Source organism: Crocodylus siamensis, chromosome 5 (genome assembly GCF_052110815.1).
Source record: "Crocodylus siamensis isolate JL-2025a chromosome 5, ASM5211081v1, whole genome shotgun sequence".
NCBI classification, from domain to species: domain Eukaryota; kingdom Metazoa; phylum Chordata; order Crocodylia; family Crocodylidae; genus Crocodylus; species Crocodylus siamensis.
In genome coordinates, this window is record NC_143399.1 from 17,870,946 (window position 1) to 17,885,553 (window position 14,608).

Below are 14,608 nucleotides of genomic sequence, written 5' to 3' on the forward strand. Positions count from 1 at the left end.
CATGTGGCAGCTGAGATCAAGAACAAGAAATCTGGAAGATTAAATTATATGGGCACGCAGCATCTCTGGAGAAACTCCTAGAAGCTGACAGTATCTTTGTGGAGGATCGGGGGGAGCAGGTTGGGGAAAGGAGTCTGTATTCTTTAAGTCTTAAGTTCCTCTTGTCCTACACCTTTCACACATATGGATGAATGCATATGCTCTTGTTTCTGAGGTGGAACTTATTCTGCCTTCCTGAGGGAAGTTTTCTGGTCCATTTTATACCTCAGAAGCTTATCCTGAGCATCTAGCTTGCATCACTCAGACACAGTTCAGTGCCACTCCCAGCCCTGGCTAGGCAGAGGAAGGCTGAGCACCTTATTTAAAATTAGATCAGTTTATTAGATGACACTTGCATCCTGCTGCAGGAGTCTCCATGTTTTTTTTCTCTCCAGGGATTTTACTGATTGATCATCTCTCTTTAGATTCTTAGATGTATCTATTCAATTTTGAAATTTACAGCCTACTTCAATAGCAAGTATAAGCAAATAACTTGCTTTGAGTTTCAAAGCTATGCTAATTCTTCAAACAGCATAAAAGTGACATGACGTTTTTATATACCATACATAGGTTCTAAGTATCAACATGCCCCTCCTAAGCCTCATGAAATGCAAGGAGGAATATGTTTTATAAAAACAAGGTAAAAGTAACATAGATGTCACACTGGATACATGCGCATTCTTCCATGAGAGCTTACCCTCCTGCATTCCTTGTGTTTTCTCTCTCCCCCTTCCAAGAAGTCAGTTTACAACAGATGAACATTAAAATGTGTTTTGTGTTGCAGCTTAAACCTCATGGACACTTTTACATGTGCTCCAGGGGTGAAGGGTGGGGAGAGCTTTAATTAGAGCAGCTCCAAGTGCCACCACATCTCCTATATCACCATCCGTATGCTTAAAAACGGTGGGGGGGGCTCTTAAACTAAAGCTCATTTGACAAGCTTTAGATAAAGTACCTCCACCACCATTTTTAAGCACAGGAATGGTGATACACAAGATGCAGGAGGTTGCTGGAATGCGGCAATTACCACACTCCAGCAGACGTGCTCGAGTGTGCCAATGCACACAATATACAAACTTAACTTTATGTACATAAGACCCTTGATGCCAATGACACTATCCACATGCCTGCATGTCTGCACGATCAGGAGCTATCATCTCCTATGTAATAATGTTGTGGCTGGTTGGTTCTTTCTGTTAGAACAAAGTGCTGTTCTCTGCTGACATCTAATTCCATAAGTGTTCAGACGGCTCAATACCGTTCTCACCAATTCCATGACAAGCTGGTGCAATTTAGAAGTCAGAAATAATTTTGAGAAATATCATACACTGAAGATAAAAGCCTTACCTGATATTTAACCCAATGAAGTTTGTCCATGTAAAAATATAGTCTCCTCCAAAAAACATCCCAATATACGTTATTAATATGTTCTGGAAAAAAAAAATAAGATTCATGCATTTTAGGTATTCACATTTGTCAACAGAATGTAGAAATGTGAAAGAAACTCATATTTGCTTTGTAAGTCTGAATTAAAAGTAGCCATTTTCACAACCACTTAAGATATTCCTATATATAGGCTTTAATATGTTTTGCCCTAACAAATGCAACACTTCCTTCAGTTTGCTTTGCTAAGCCTGAAAACAAAGGCTGCCAAAAAAAAAATCTATACAGTGATTCTTAATGAGGTTTGTTAGATATGCAAACATGATTCACAAGACAAATGCACAGGTTTTCTTAACCGCTGGGTTAAGAAAAAAACAAAATTAAACAAAAAAACCACATTCAGGTCTGTTGTGGTTTCCCCAAATTCTTTGCAACAGAAAAATTGCTTTATTATTTTTCTGTAGTTAAAAAAAAAAGTGAAAAATAAGGGCTGTCATTTTCAATGGGATGTCTCGAGTCTGAAAAGGTTGTGCTCCCCATGTCTTTGCTAGGCCAGCAGTTCCCTTGCTCTGTCTGCCCTGTAAGGAGGTAGATGCTGCCCTTACTCTTAAATTATGCCCTGATGAAACCAAAGGTGCATGAACGAACACACGCACGTTGCTGGAAGGAGGTCATCAGTTAAGATCATTTATTTTCATTGTTGTCTAGCTTTCCTCAGACTTCATCCATTTCATTAAATACTTTACTTAGGGTTCTTGTTACACCTTTGGCTCAGTACTCTCTGCTTGCAACCACAAAGCCTTCCACAATACTGCTATAGCTGGACTTCACAGGGGTTTCATCTAAGTTCACAAGGCAAAAGATACTTAGCACTGCCCCAGCAGGACACCAGATGCATAGTTTGGCAACAAGTCACTGCTGAGAACCCATGTCAACATGTGGAAAGGAGCCCAGACAAATGTGGAAGAGCTCTCAGGCTAGAAACAGGCATTGTCTTTGGAGTGGGATCAGCTGTGCCAGTCCAACTCCAAGCACAGCTGATTACTGGGGGTCTATAGACCTTACCGAGGCCCTTGTCTCACAGGATAGGCCTGTTCCACCCACAGTTCTGCAGGACAATGACCCCACATGCCATGCCCAACTCAGGGTGCAGTAAGGATTCCCATGGCATGCATCTGCAAAGTGGAGGACCCCCAGGGAGTTGCCATGCTTACAGATGCATGCCAAGTCAAGGTGCAACAGCCTGATATACACCCCACGAATTCCTATGCAGGGGAGTATACAGTAAGCAAAGATACCCTCCCATTTAAGGCATCACAAAGTGACTACTAGGGGTGTTGTGCCCTATTCCATTTGGTTTCAGTTCATTGATTCAGATCACTGTCCCTGATTTGATTTGGCTGAATCCAAACCTGAAGATTCAATACTGATCCGGAGAATCAGTGATTCAGACAGAGACACAGCTTTAGAAGTTTTTTCTACATACTTTTTTGTTTGCAAGATTTCAGGTAAAATTGCAAAGATAAATTTTTCCAACTATTTGAGCTGGTCTAATAAAAGATACCAGATTTACCCAAAGAACCTTGTCTGCCTATGTCCTTAGACCAATACAGCTACAACAACACCCACGAAGAACAATTGTATCAATGTCCTTATGTGCATTAGCCAATTCAATCACTGGACTAGGCGACCTAAAATATCTATTGACAATACCTAGGCATTTGTGTGTGCACAGACCACAACGACACTGAAAATAGTTACTTCAACTACATTATGTTATTAGAGTTAGGCTTGTGGTTGAACAAACATAAGCAGAGTCTTACAATTGCCCCTGCCTGGCATATAAGTGCATCACATACATTGCCAGAGACAAAATTATGCTTCTAACCAACTACTTGGGTATAGTACTAAGTTAGCCTATAAGGTGCATCTCTACCCTGCCTTCTGCCTGACTTCAAACTAACGTGGCTAAAAATCATAATAGCACTCTTTAGGTTACTGCAATTCTTTTGAGTACTGATGTTGGCATCTGAATATTATTGTGTAAAGCAAATTCCACAAACTAGGTGCCTGATCCCAAGACACTCAATCATTTAACTAAAATATTTTAAAGACAAATGTCACCTTTTGTCACATACACACACACAAACAGTCGAAAATTAGAGAGACAAATCTCCATCAATGCCAAATTGCAATTTATAGTATAAATGGTTAACTTAAGTGGACTGCAGAAGGGAGTTATTTTGAGGGGTTTTTAATCTAACATGAGGTACAATTAAGGTCCCCTTGTTAGTGACCGTCAGTGCAGAGAATGCAAGCTTTACACCTAGACTGGAGAAGACAATCACAGAGTGTCACCCGGATCAAAATGAAAGCACTGACCTACATGGAATGACTTATGCCAACATTAAGCTTGGTTAAAAAAAAAAAAATTAGAAAAAGCTATGACACTGGAATGTTATAATTTAACTCTTTTTTTAAATCTAAATGCTTTAAAAAAGAGGGCAGGACCACTGGCAGGGGATCTTATTTGAAATTTTAAAAAATTGCAAGAGGCAAAACAAATTTAAAAAATACCTTGATCCTCCAAACACTTATGTGCATGATTGTCACAAGTATTCCCTTTAACTTCACCTTTACTTATATATGTGCATAACAATGTACAGCATTGGGATTTAAAACTGCATTTTTACTAACAATTTATGTCAGTTAGTATGAAACTACCCTATTTCAAACTATAATTGCTTCATTTTTAGCTAAGTCACAGAGACCTTCATAACATTACCAAGGTCATTATGTCCTTGCTGGACCGAATGAAATTTCAAAGCATAAGAGCCTAGAATTAGGAACCTATATTACACTGGAACTTAAATCCTATTAGTGACCAACTACCTGAAAAAGTCCACCTTTACCTCATAAAAAATCCTGGAAATATTTATAAAAGAAATCAGTTTTATCAGTCTCCAGCTTTTTCACTTGGTAAAAAACACATGTAAGTTACAGTAAAGATGTAATGGAGTTTTGATTACCTGTAACCTCATCTTTCCATGTAAAAATAAATATTTCCATTCATTTCATACAAGGTCAAGATTTAATGCACTTATTTGGTGATGGCATGTTGCAAATGCTTTCAATATGGAGTAGAAGACTATGGTATAGCTTTTTACAGTTCCAGGAATTGGAATTGCATAAGCAATTTCTTTGTAAACTCAGGAAGTTAATACTTGCAGAGATGCTTTAAGACAATACAATACATTCTTGGTTGGCCATGAGGGTTAAAGACTCTTTTGAGAATCGCTTAATTTAAAAACCCAAACCTATGAAAAAAAGCTGAAAGATTCATTACAAACCAAGTTTTTATATTCATTTGAAACATAATTTCAGTTCCTATTAAAGCCTGAGAGCATTAAAAGAGTTTTTTGGGCAATAAACTGAATAAAAGAAATGAGTCAAACTTGTCCTGCCATAACAAAAAAAGCAGTAGCTAAAAAACTGAATATGAATCTGCAATTCTGCTAGATTTTCATTAGCAAGCTGCACATATATTAGATTAAAATGCTACCAAAACCTGAAGAAGATAAACTAGTAGTGTCAGAAACTGATATTTGAAATTGGGGACACCACTGGAAGAGCACGCCTTCTACCTTTAGCAAGAACATAGAAAGAAAAAATACAACCTTGAAAACTAGCAATACCTCAGTTTACCATATGCCTTTAAGTCAACATTGTAAGTAAAATTCAGAAGCAAAACAGACAGCTAGGATGTCAAAAGATGTCACTAGACAGCATTAAAAAGTGGCAGTCTTCTAGCCTTTAACTGCTGCAAAGCTGTAACTTCATTAAATGTCAAGGTCATCAGTGACAAGATTTCAAAAATAATCTTGCAAGAGGTCAGGATTTCTAGGGTGATATCTTTTATTCGACCAACTGTATAGTTGGGATGGTTAGACAAGCTTTTGAATGCAGGACATCCTTCCTCAGGTACCAGTTTCCAAGGCTCTCTCTGTTGAATCTTCCAATGCATCACAAGCAATTAATTTGCCCAAATAAAAACTGGTTTCAGTTATCCTGTATTCAAGATTCTACTGGGGGAGAGAACGGTCTGCTCCATAGCAAAACAATACTTAAAAAGTATGAAGTGTGTTGCAGACTTATCAACTGATTTAAAGAAAAGTGCCAGAGAACACTTGTATTAATAAAAGAAAAAAAGGCCAAACACTTTATTCAGCATTAAAAACTAACAAAACTCACAATTAATTGTGGTTCCTACCCATGCAGTGGGGAGCCCCCATGGCTGAAATGTTGTCAACAGGGGCGTCATATCCCTGAATGACAGGATTTCTGGGAGAGAATCTCTAAATTTGGCCTGGTCTTCTCTGTCTCCCTATACTTTAAATTTTTGTTAGCATGGGGTTAAAATTACTTCATGTTCAACACATTAAACAGATAATTCTTTCATCCCAACAAAAGGTTGGGAAAAAATACCAATTATGATGTGCTTTTTAAGCTTTGTACAGTTATCATTGTAATAGAAGGGAAAACCATGCACATATTAAAAAAAATATGTATAACTTACCTTAATACAGCCAACGATTGTAGTTGTGAGAGCAGAATTATACTGAGTGCAAAGAACAGTGGAGTACATCAAAATAAACCTGAAGGAAAAAAATTCAGAACTGAAATGCCATCGTCTACTCTCCTGCTGTTAATTTGACAACATGTTTTTTCTATTGCTAGTCTGGCAAGACCTACATTAGAGCTAGCTGCAACACCAAATGTCTATTTGCCATGATTTCTGATCTCTCAGATGTTATATATCAACTAGGGCAAATACACCAAATAGTGGTAACATTAACTGAAACATGGAAACTATCACTTTTAGAAACAGTGAAACAGAAGTTTCAGAAACAAAATATATGCCCTGAAATCCCTGATAGATGCTGACAGTGTCACACAGTCCTGGTCATCTTCAGTGCTGTGCCACACCAGATAGCAGTGGCTAGCCTGAGGTCCCCAACAGCATGGCAGCCAGACCACACTGACTGAGCACAGACCAGGGATCTCAGGGCTTCCAGTCTTGTGTGGCAGCCGGCTTCTCTTGCTGTACAACTCTTGCTGCTTGAAGAAGGAAAGGACCCGAATTCTGGACTCCTGAATGTCTCTGAACCAGGGGCAATACATATGGTAGGGCCACCCTGGAACAAAGCAGCTCAACAAAGGATCGCTAGGCTCCTGGTTCCACTGAGAATGTTTCAACCCTACCCAAGAGACCCAATTTGAACAAAAAGTTATGACAGAAATGTGCCTGGCAAGTAAATGTTGCCATCTGCTTCTGTTGAGTCTTCTACATCAAAAGCAATATATTTCCACAAAACAAACTGCTTTCAAAACTGAGGTTTTTCCAATTAAAGAATATTCTTTGGAAAATTTCCAATCAGCTATAACTTACATTACTCACATGGTTACAACATGATCTGCCACAACATGTGGCAAATACCTTTTGTACACTCTTACTTTGTGTACTGGAGGACCCACACATTAACAGGACAGGCCATTTCTGATCCGTTCAAGTTAGCAAAAATATACCAGAAAATTCACATACACTGCAGTGAGCTCCAGGTTTTAGTTTTAAGAGAGTAATTTAGTTTTATTTATAACAATGTGTGCCTGCAAGTGTATAGTTTACATGTACATGCATACACACAGTGCTTATTGAAACCAAGAAGTTGTAGCAATAGAATGTCATCTGTTTAACCCTTTAAGGCATGTAAAACAAGACAGTTGCAGGGTTATCTTTTTTGGTGGACTCAAATTAGAAGTGAACAAAGCTAAGAGAATCAGTTGGACCATGCCCGTTTGTGTAAAAGGAAATGTCAAAATATGCCACGTTGCTTATAAAAACCACTAAATATCAGAAAAATCAATACATTATCATGAATTTGGAGTCTCACCAAAAATCAGAACCAGCAGTAGCCTCTGAAACCAAAGGTATGGCTTATGTGACATATGGTGGCAACATGCTAGGAAATGCCATGCTTACAGAGCAGCACAGAAATTCTCAGCTTGGTGTAGTTTAGCAAGTTAAGGTGCATTTAGGCAGTATATGACAGAATTTTAGCAATGAGTGCCCCAAAAAAGTGTTTTTACCAGCACTGAAGTTGGACTTAAGTTGACACTTTATAACCAGTAAAACTTCAGCTATATTGGTTGAGGGAATACATCTCTGATTTAGTTAGTCTATAACCGTGATTCTCAACCAAGGTGTCAGAGCCCTGGAGTGCTGCCAGATCCTTCGAAGGGTGCACGAGGTGCAAAGAGATAAGCAGATACTTGTAGGCTCAGGCTTGTCCCTATCTGAACAATCCCCACGCCCACCGCCAAGGAAATAAGCACTGTAATATATAAATACTTTTTTGAAATTGGGTGCCCTTAGTTCACAAGTTATGGAGGGATGCCTCGTGTTCAAGAAGTTTGAGAACCACTGGTCTACAAGATGCAAATCTACGCTGCCTTCTGCCTAACTTCAGGCCAACACAGCTATCTCGGAGGGTACAACAGACATTCACAGTACGTGTGCGCATGCTAATTAGTGAACAGGACCTTCAGAAAGTAGAGGCTTCCTTAGTATTTGTTGGAAAAGTTACAATATGAGAAAACTTTACTTGGAGAAAGAAGAACAAACAGGATGGTTGAATAAATACTTACCCCATTACACACGACAGTGTAAACTGTATAAGGAAGAGTGTATCTGCCCAGCCTTTATATTCCATTGCCTGAAAGAAACAAATGTTGCAAAAAAGGTTAATACTGTAACATTCTGCTGTAGTAACACTAGAGCTGAAGCATGACCACAGAAGTTTGGTCTTAGCCCACAAAATGATCCTAGCACTGTCTTCTGGTATTGTCTTCATTTGAATTCTTACTCTGAAAGCTTCAACATGCCAACCAAGCTTAAATTGCTACTAGACTCCACTCACCACGTTTCCAGTGAAGAAGGGAGAAAGGGACACTGCTTGACAAAAGCATTAATGTACAAGATTACATTCTTGAGAACCAGCTTTCCTACACTGTATAAGACAAAGCTAGTGTAGAAAACTGCAAGTTAATATTCTTAATCATACAGAGGGTCATGAGAAATTAAGTGTCCCATCAATGTCCAAAATTAAATAGAGAACCAAAAGGTTCCTAAAGGAACCTAAAGTAGTTTAAAAAGTAGTAAGATAAAAAGCAAATAAAGCAGGCACTCTGTAGCCAAAAATAAGAGTTTTATACTTTACAGTGCCTTGTATATTAAAACCTAACACATGTGTGTGTGTGTGCGGGCGCATGTACGTGCGCGCGAGTGAGTGAGATAGCGAGAGAGAACTTATTAAGGTGTATACTTTTATAGGAATTTTCTGAAGCAAGTTTCAGAAAACCCTTTTCAATACTTTGTATGAAGTTTGCCTCTACGGGTCCAAGAAAACAACTTTCTATTATTCAATCATAGTGGATAATACTGCTATTGCGATTTGATGTCTATCAGCTTCAAAACAATTTATATTTAGTACCTCTTTACCTGTTTTAAGGTCTACCCCACAGCAGAAAGTGCTAGATAGCTGACCAAAACACTGCATGTGGCATTATGAATGAGTGTCAAGAACATGCATTTTTCATTTTACAAATGCATAGTGTCTATCCCATCTTACAGATGAGAGGATAACAATAATGCCTACCTTATCCTTGTTCACATGGCCATGAAGTTCCATAGTCTGCATGCCATTAGGAATACACATGTTTTTGAGATCCCTATACTATGCAATAATCCAGATGCCACATAATGCCACCCTGTTTCATGTAAGCAGTTCTGCAAGGTAGAAAGCAACTAAGACCAAACACAACTTTACACAATCCACTTTCGTTGTAGAGCAGATTCATAAAGTAAATTACAATGCCTGCATAGAAATAAGGAGAAGTGCAATTTGGTTCCTCACTGCACTTTCCAATGGAAAAAGCTACAAGCATTAAATTCACAGGAGCATCAGTTTCTCTCACAACTAGCTGTATATTTATTATCTAAACTGATTGATTGCCAGCATTATTCTTCATAAAGGGACCTTTTCTTTCAGTTTACACTGTTCTGTTCAGCGGCAATAATAATTGTGCTGCCTCCAAGTTTTTGACTGATACTGGACCAGAAAGAAAAGCAGAAGTTCCCTAATGACACAGACAGAGTTAGAACTGGATGCAAGAGGGGACACAGAAAGTACCTCCCTCCCCTGTTTTGGACATGGGTCAATGGCTGCAGGGAAGGAATGGGAAAGTATATGTTATGTTGTTCCAACTATTAAAGGAATCTGATTCAAAGGTGAATAAGGAAGAAGATTTACATATTGCTAATGATCATGCTGCAGTAACAACTGTGAGGTATTTTCCTTTGAGCGAAAGGTCTTGTTTTAAATCATACAGTTTTAAATCAAAGTGAGTCAGGCATTTCAAAATATTTAACAGTCCATTGCTAGTAGATGAATACCCTTTGACTGTGCTGACAAAGACTGCACAGCTAGAAGCAGGACAGGGAAAAATCTCTGCTACATATATTCCTTGCATATCTTAACAATACTGTTCCAAGCTGGTTTTGTTCTAGCTGAACTGTTGTATTAGTACATACATACATCTCTATTCTGCAGTCAGCAAACAACACTCCCCTCTCCCCGTCCCGGTCTCACCCAACAAGTCCTGGAAAACATGTTAATGCCAAACAACCAGAGTGCCTCAGTGCCACACGTGCAAGTTCTCCACATAGCACACACTCTATGATGGTTTAGGATATTTCTAGATGGTAGTCAAGGTGTAAATGCAGTGCATAGAGACACATCAGAGCGGTCATGAATCCACCTAGCACACATACAGCTCCCAGTGGAGCTGTGGCAGCACAGAGCTCAACCCAGGCTGCAAAACCTGCTAGAGACATAAGGTGAATAAACTGTCAGCTTATGCTGAGCTCCGTACTGGCACAGCTGCACCGGGAGCAGTGCCTAAGGTAGCTAAGCTGAACTGCAGCAATACCTTAGTATGCTCTACAGCAAGGGTGGGCAATTATTTCAGGTGGAGGGCTGCTTAATGAGGTTTGATGAGCTTTCGAGGGCCACATGAGCTTTCGAGGGCCACCCCCCGACAGTTGCCCCACCCCCAGGTCACCATCTTGGGACCAGAAGTCCCGCCCCCAACCCCTGACCTGTGCCACTGGAATTCCCTCCTCTTGTCCCCCTGGAAATGCTCCTTTTGGGAAAGGGGTGTTGCCATCTTAGAACCAGAAAAAAATATCAAATGATGTACTAGAAGTCAAACACCTACTATAAAATATTTTAATTTTATTACAGAAAGTATTTTTACCATGATTTGTGTTTGCATAATATATAGAGAGATGATCGCATAATGACTTAAAAATAAATTCTTAGTCTTGTATATTGTGGGTAGGGGCCATGTGTGACTGTGTATGAGGGGCACAGGGTAAGTTGGGGGGTGTGGCGCTGGTGAGGTGTGAGGGAGGGGGGGTGTGGAGACCCCCCACACTCCCCCCATGGCGCAGCAGCAGACGGGGGTACTCGGGGCCCTCGTGCCCGCAGCGCGTGGCTGTGGCCAGCATTGCACATTGCAGCGATGGGGGCAGCCTCCTGGGCAGCCTCTTATCACTGGCGCTCCCCACCACACGCGCACAGCCCCTGCACTCACGCATCGTGGGAGGAAAGCCCTGTGTGCTGGAGCTGGCTGCCTTCCCCACCCTTGGACCTGAGAGGAGTTGTGCACTGGGCTTTCCTCCCATGCCACGTGAACAAGGGAACTGCGCATGCGTGGCGGGAAGCACCGCCAAGAGACTGCCCAGCAGCGGCTGCGCCCCTCGCCACAACGTGAAGTACTGGACAGAGTCATGTGCTGCTGGGCACCAGCACCTGCACCAGGCACCAGTGCCCTCACCTGCTGCTGCTACCATCATCTGCAGGCCATGGGAGGAGTGTGTGGGGGGTCCTCACACCCCCCAACCCTCCCTCACACCCACACCCTGCCCACCTGAGCTCCATGCTGCCACTGTCCCGCTGGGCTCCACACTGCTGCCAGCACCAGCCCCACGCTCCCACCCAGCGGCAGTTCTGCCCCCACCCCCACCCGCTGCTCAGAGCAAGCTGGATGCCAGGGAAGCCAAGCAGGATCCCGGTGGCTGCAGCAGCAGTCCTGTCCAGAAGCTGTGTGCTGTCTGGGCTGGGCCCTTCTGCACACGAGGGTGGAAGCAAGGCACGATAAGGTATGTTGGGGGGGTGTATGCATGGGTGCCTCACTCCCACCCTCATGGATGGAAGGGCTGGGCAGGGTGCAATTTGTTGCAGGGCATTGTAGGTCAGATGTAAGTGCCCGACAGGCCAGATCCAGCCCACAGGTCATTTTCTGTCCACTCCTGCTCTACAGGATAGGTAGTGCAGAGAAGAATCAACTGACTGAGAAGGGTTCTTCTTTTACTAGGATTTATTCACTTCACTATCATGAATTATTTAGATGTTTATTTTGCCTGCACTGGAGAACGCTATTTTTGCCTGCTGTATAGCTGGGGGCATGACAAGCTGTCAATATCTTTGACAAAAATTAATGAAGTCCTGTGTTTAATGACAACAAATCATTTATATACTTTAATGATAGTGAAAACACCATCAACTTTGATTACAAATCCTCCTGCTTGACAGTTTTTCACTCCACAGAAATCCAATTTTTGTCTACCTCTGCGTAAAAGATTGCCACCCCTGCACAGAGGCTATGCTTTATTACTACCTAATTAACACATTCTTGGACTAACATAGAATATAGGAACTTTTGGTATTGTTATATGCTTTAGACAATAGGATAAAAAAAATCTAAAGCACGCAATTATAAATATATGTATGATCACAAAAAAAAAAAGAAAGCAAGCAAAAGAAAAAAGAAAGTGAGTTTCTTAGTCCTGTACATGCTGCATTCCCTGGTAGTAAAGTTGCAAAGAATGAGTCTTTGTTTTCCTTCACTGAACAACCTTTTGGCTGAGTTAAAGAAAGTTTATTCAAAAAAACTGGGAAGAGAGACTTCTACACAGTGTGAATACAGACTCCCCAGTGTAGCGCACAGTCGACATTCTGCTTTATGTCTGTTGGCTCCGGTTCATAAATGAGCACATTTTCCTCAAATAAATTCCAGCTGAGTTGCCCTGCATCTATCTTAGGAGCAGGGGGGCCTGAAATACTCTTTCTATCCACATCCAGTTTCTCTCACAACTAGTTGTATATTCATTATCTAAACTGATTGATTGCCAGCATTATTCTTCATTCCATTAAACTAACAGATAAAAAATGTTCCAACTAGTATATGCAGGAGGTGAAAAGCTTGTCTTCTTTAAATATCTAGTCAGCAAGCACTCTAACAGTTTATAGGATGGCAGGCAGATCATGGTTCTAATAAAGGAGCACCATTAAGAATTACTCTATGCTTCAACTATTTCCACCCACTAATGTGAGTACATCTCTTTAAACAGCTACCATTAATGGTAGCCATAAATAAATCCAGTGATAAAGAGCATGCTCAGTTGGTATGCAAGTGTTCCAACATTTCTCTTTTTAGTCCGAACTATTTGTAGTTGAAAGTCCCTTAAGCGGTGTCTCTGGAAAGAAGAGATGCCAATCTATTTTACTGAAACAGGTGTGCAAAAAAAAAAAAAAAAAAAAAAAAGGTTTCCAGCACCAACACAAGCAGTGACTAACAAATCAGGCATACTGGATATTAGTGTTCAGAATCACCACAAGTAATGTGATTACTTTTACAAAAGAACAGGCATTTCATCTTTCTAGTATAGTCTGGATAGCAACAAAACCTACTGCAGAAGAATTTCAGTCTGTCTAGTACTTGCTTTTAATTATTCCATTTCTCTTGAGGAAAAGAGAACTGCTTAGTGTTCATGAAGATACTTGGCATATAGTAATTTTCAAAGTTCAAAACAGAAATCAGGTCACTAATGCTCAATTCTCAGTCTTCTGGGGAATATATTTGTCCTTTTCACTCTTCCTTAAATATAGTATCTTATACCCAGTTTAGCTAGTAGATGCCAGGTACTAATTATGGAAAGATGAAAGGACAAATTTAGATGAGTTTAACACTTAATGTATAAAAGTGAATATTAAAAGGAAGCAAAGAAAACATAGGAAGTAATTCTGCATTTGCACTTGCAAGTTGCAATATATAGTAGAACATTTTCTCTAGCAGTGCAGAAGAATACTTTAAACATATACACTGAAACATTTCAGTTGCATAATTTGAAATAAAAGTCCTACCTTTTGCGCATCTCCTGTGAAATAGGCAATGGCCAAAGTGGGAAGAATCATGAACAGTGCATTGTAATAAAGCAGACCATATTTTCCCAGCTCCTAGGAATAGGAAATAGTTGTGTATTTAGGTTGGCTCCAAATAGAAACAGAGAACCTTATGCACAGAGCTACTTAAGACGAAGTTTCATCAGCAAGTTGGAGTAATACCAAATATTTTTTTAATTATGAAAAAATCTTTGTATGATATTTTGAAGGCACTAAGCAAGTCCAAATTGTTGGTGCTCTTTCAGAGACCCAGAAGAATTTAAAAAATCATCATCACAATGGTTTTGATTATTAACTGCTGAAATGTAAGCACACTGTCAGAGACACAAACTTTCATTTCATTTCAGCTTTTTGGTTTGGAATTCAGAAGAGACGAGAAGGAGAAGGCCCTTGTTCTGACAACAAGGAGTCTCTGCACACCCAGGGTGCAATAAATATCTTCCACTGGGCACACTTTCCATACTGGTGTAGACAGAGCCAAACTGTTTGACACCCAACAAAGAAAACTTGGTTAACTTCTGATGTAGGAAAGTCAACCACAGTGAGATGCTGTGGATCGTTTAGCCCTGTTTACGACAGCAGCTGAAGCATTCAACTATATTTCCAAGAGGAGAGAAAGATCATTGTGGAACTCTTTTGACAAGTGATCTCCAGCTCAGACTAGTCTCCATTCATTAGGCTTTTTTTTATTTTTACCTAGTTTGGCTTTCACATAACAGGCTTGGAAACCTGCTTCATGGGTACAATTAGTCAAAGTGAAGTCTTTATCCTGTCAAATAGGAGTACAGTTATAGCTAAGCATTTTAAGAATGAAGTGTAAG

The 14,608-nt window shown here is 40.2% G+C and overlaps 1 protein-coding gene across 1 annotated transcript in view; it reads right to left on the reverse strand.

The window, feature by feature from the left end:
* The window catches only part of SLC35D1 (solute carrier family 35 member D1), a 28,383-nt gene that overhangs the window by 6,070 nt on the left and 7,705 nt on the right, over positions 1 to 14,608 (reverse strand). The window contains exons 8-11 of the mRNA XM_090047324.1: positions 13,749 to 13,841; positions 8,128 to 8,195; positions 5,999 to 6,077; positions 1,387 to 1,469 (exon numbers count right to left, since the gene is read on the reverse strand). Coding sequence (XP_089903450.1) covers positions 1,387 to 1,469; positions 5,999 to 6,077; positions 8,128 to 8,195; positions 13,749 to 13,841 — 323 coding nt within the window. The remainder of the gene's footprint in view (positions 1 to 1,386; positions 1,470 to 5,998; positions 6,078 to 8,127; positions 8,196 to 13,748; positions 13,842 to 14,608) is intronic.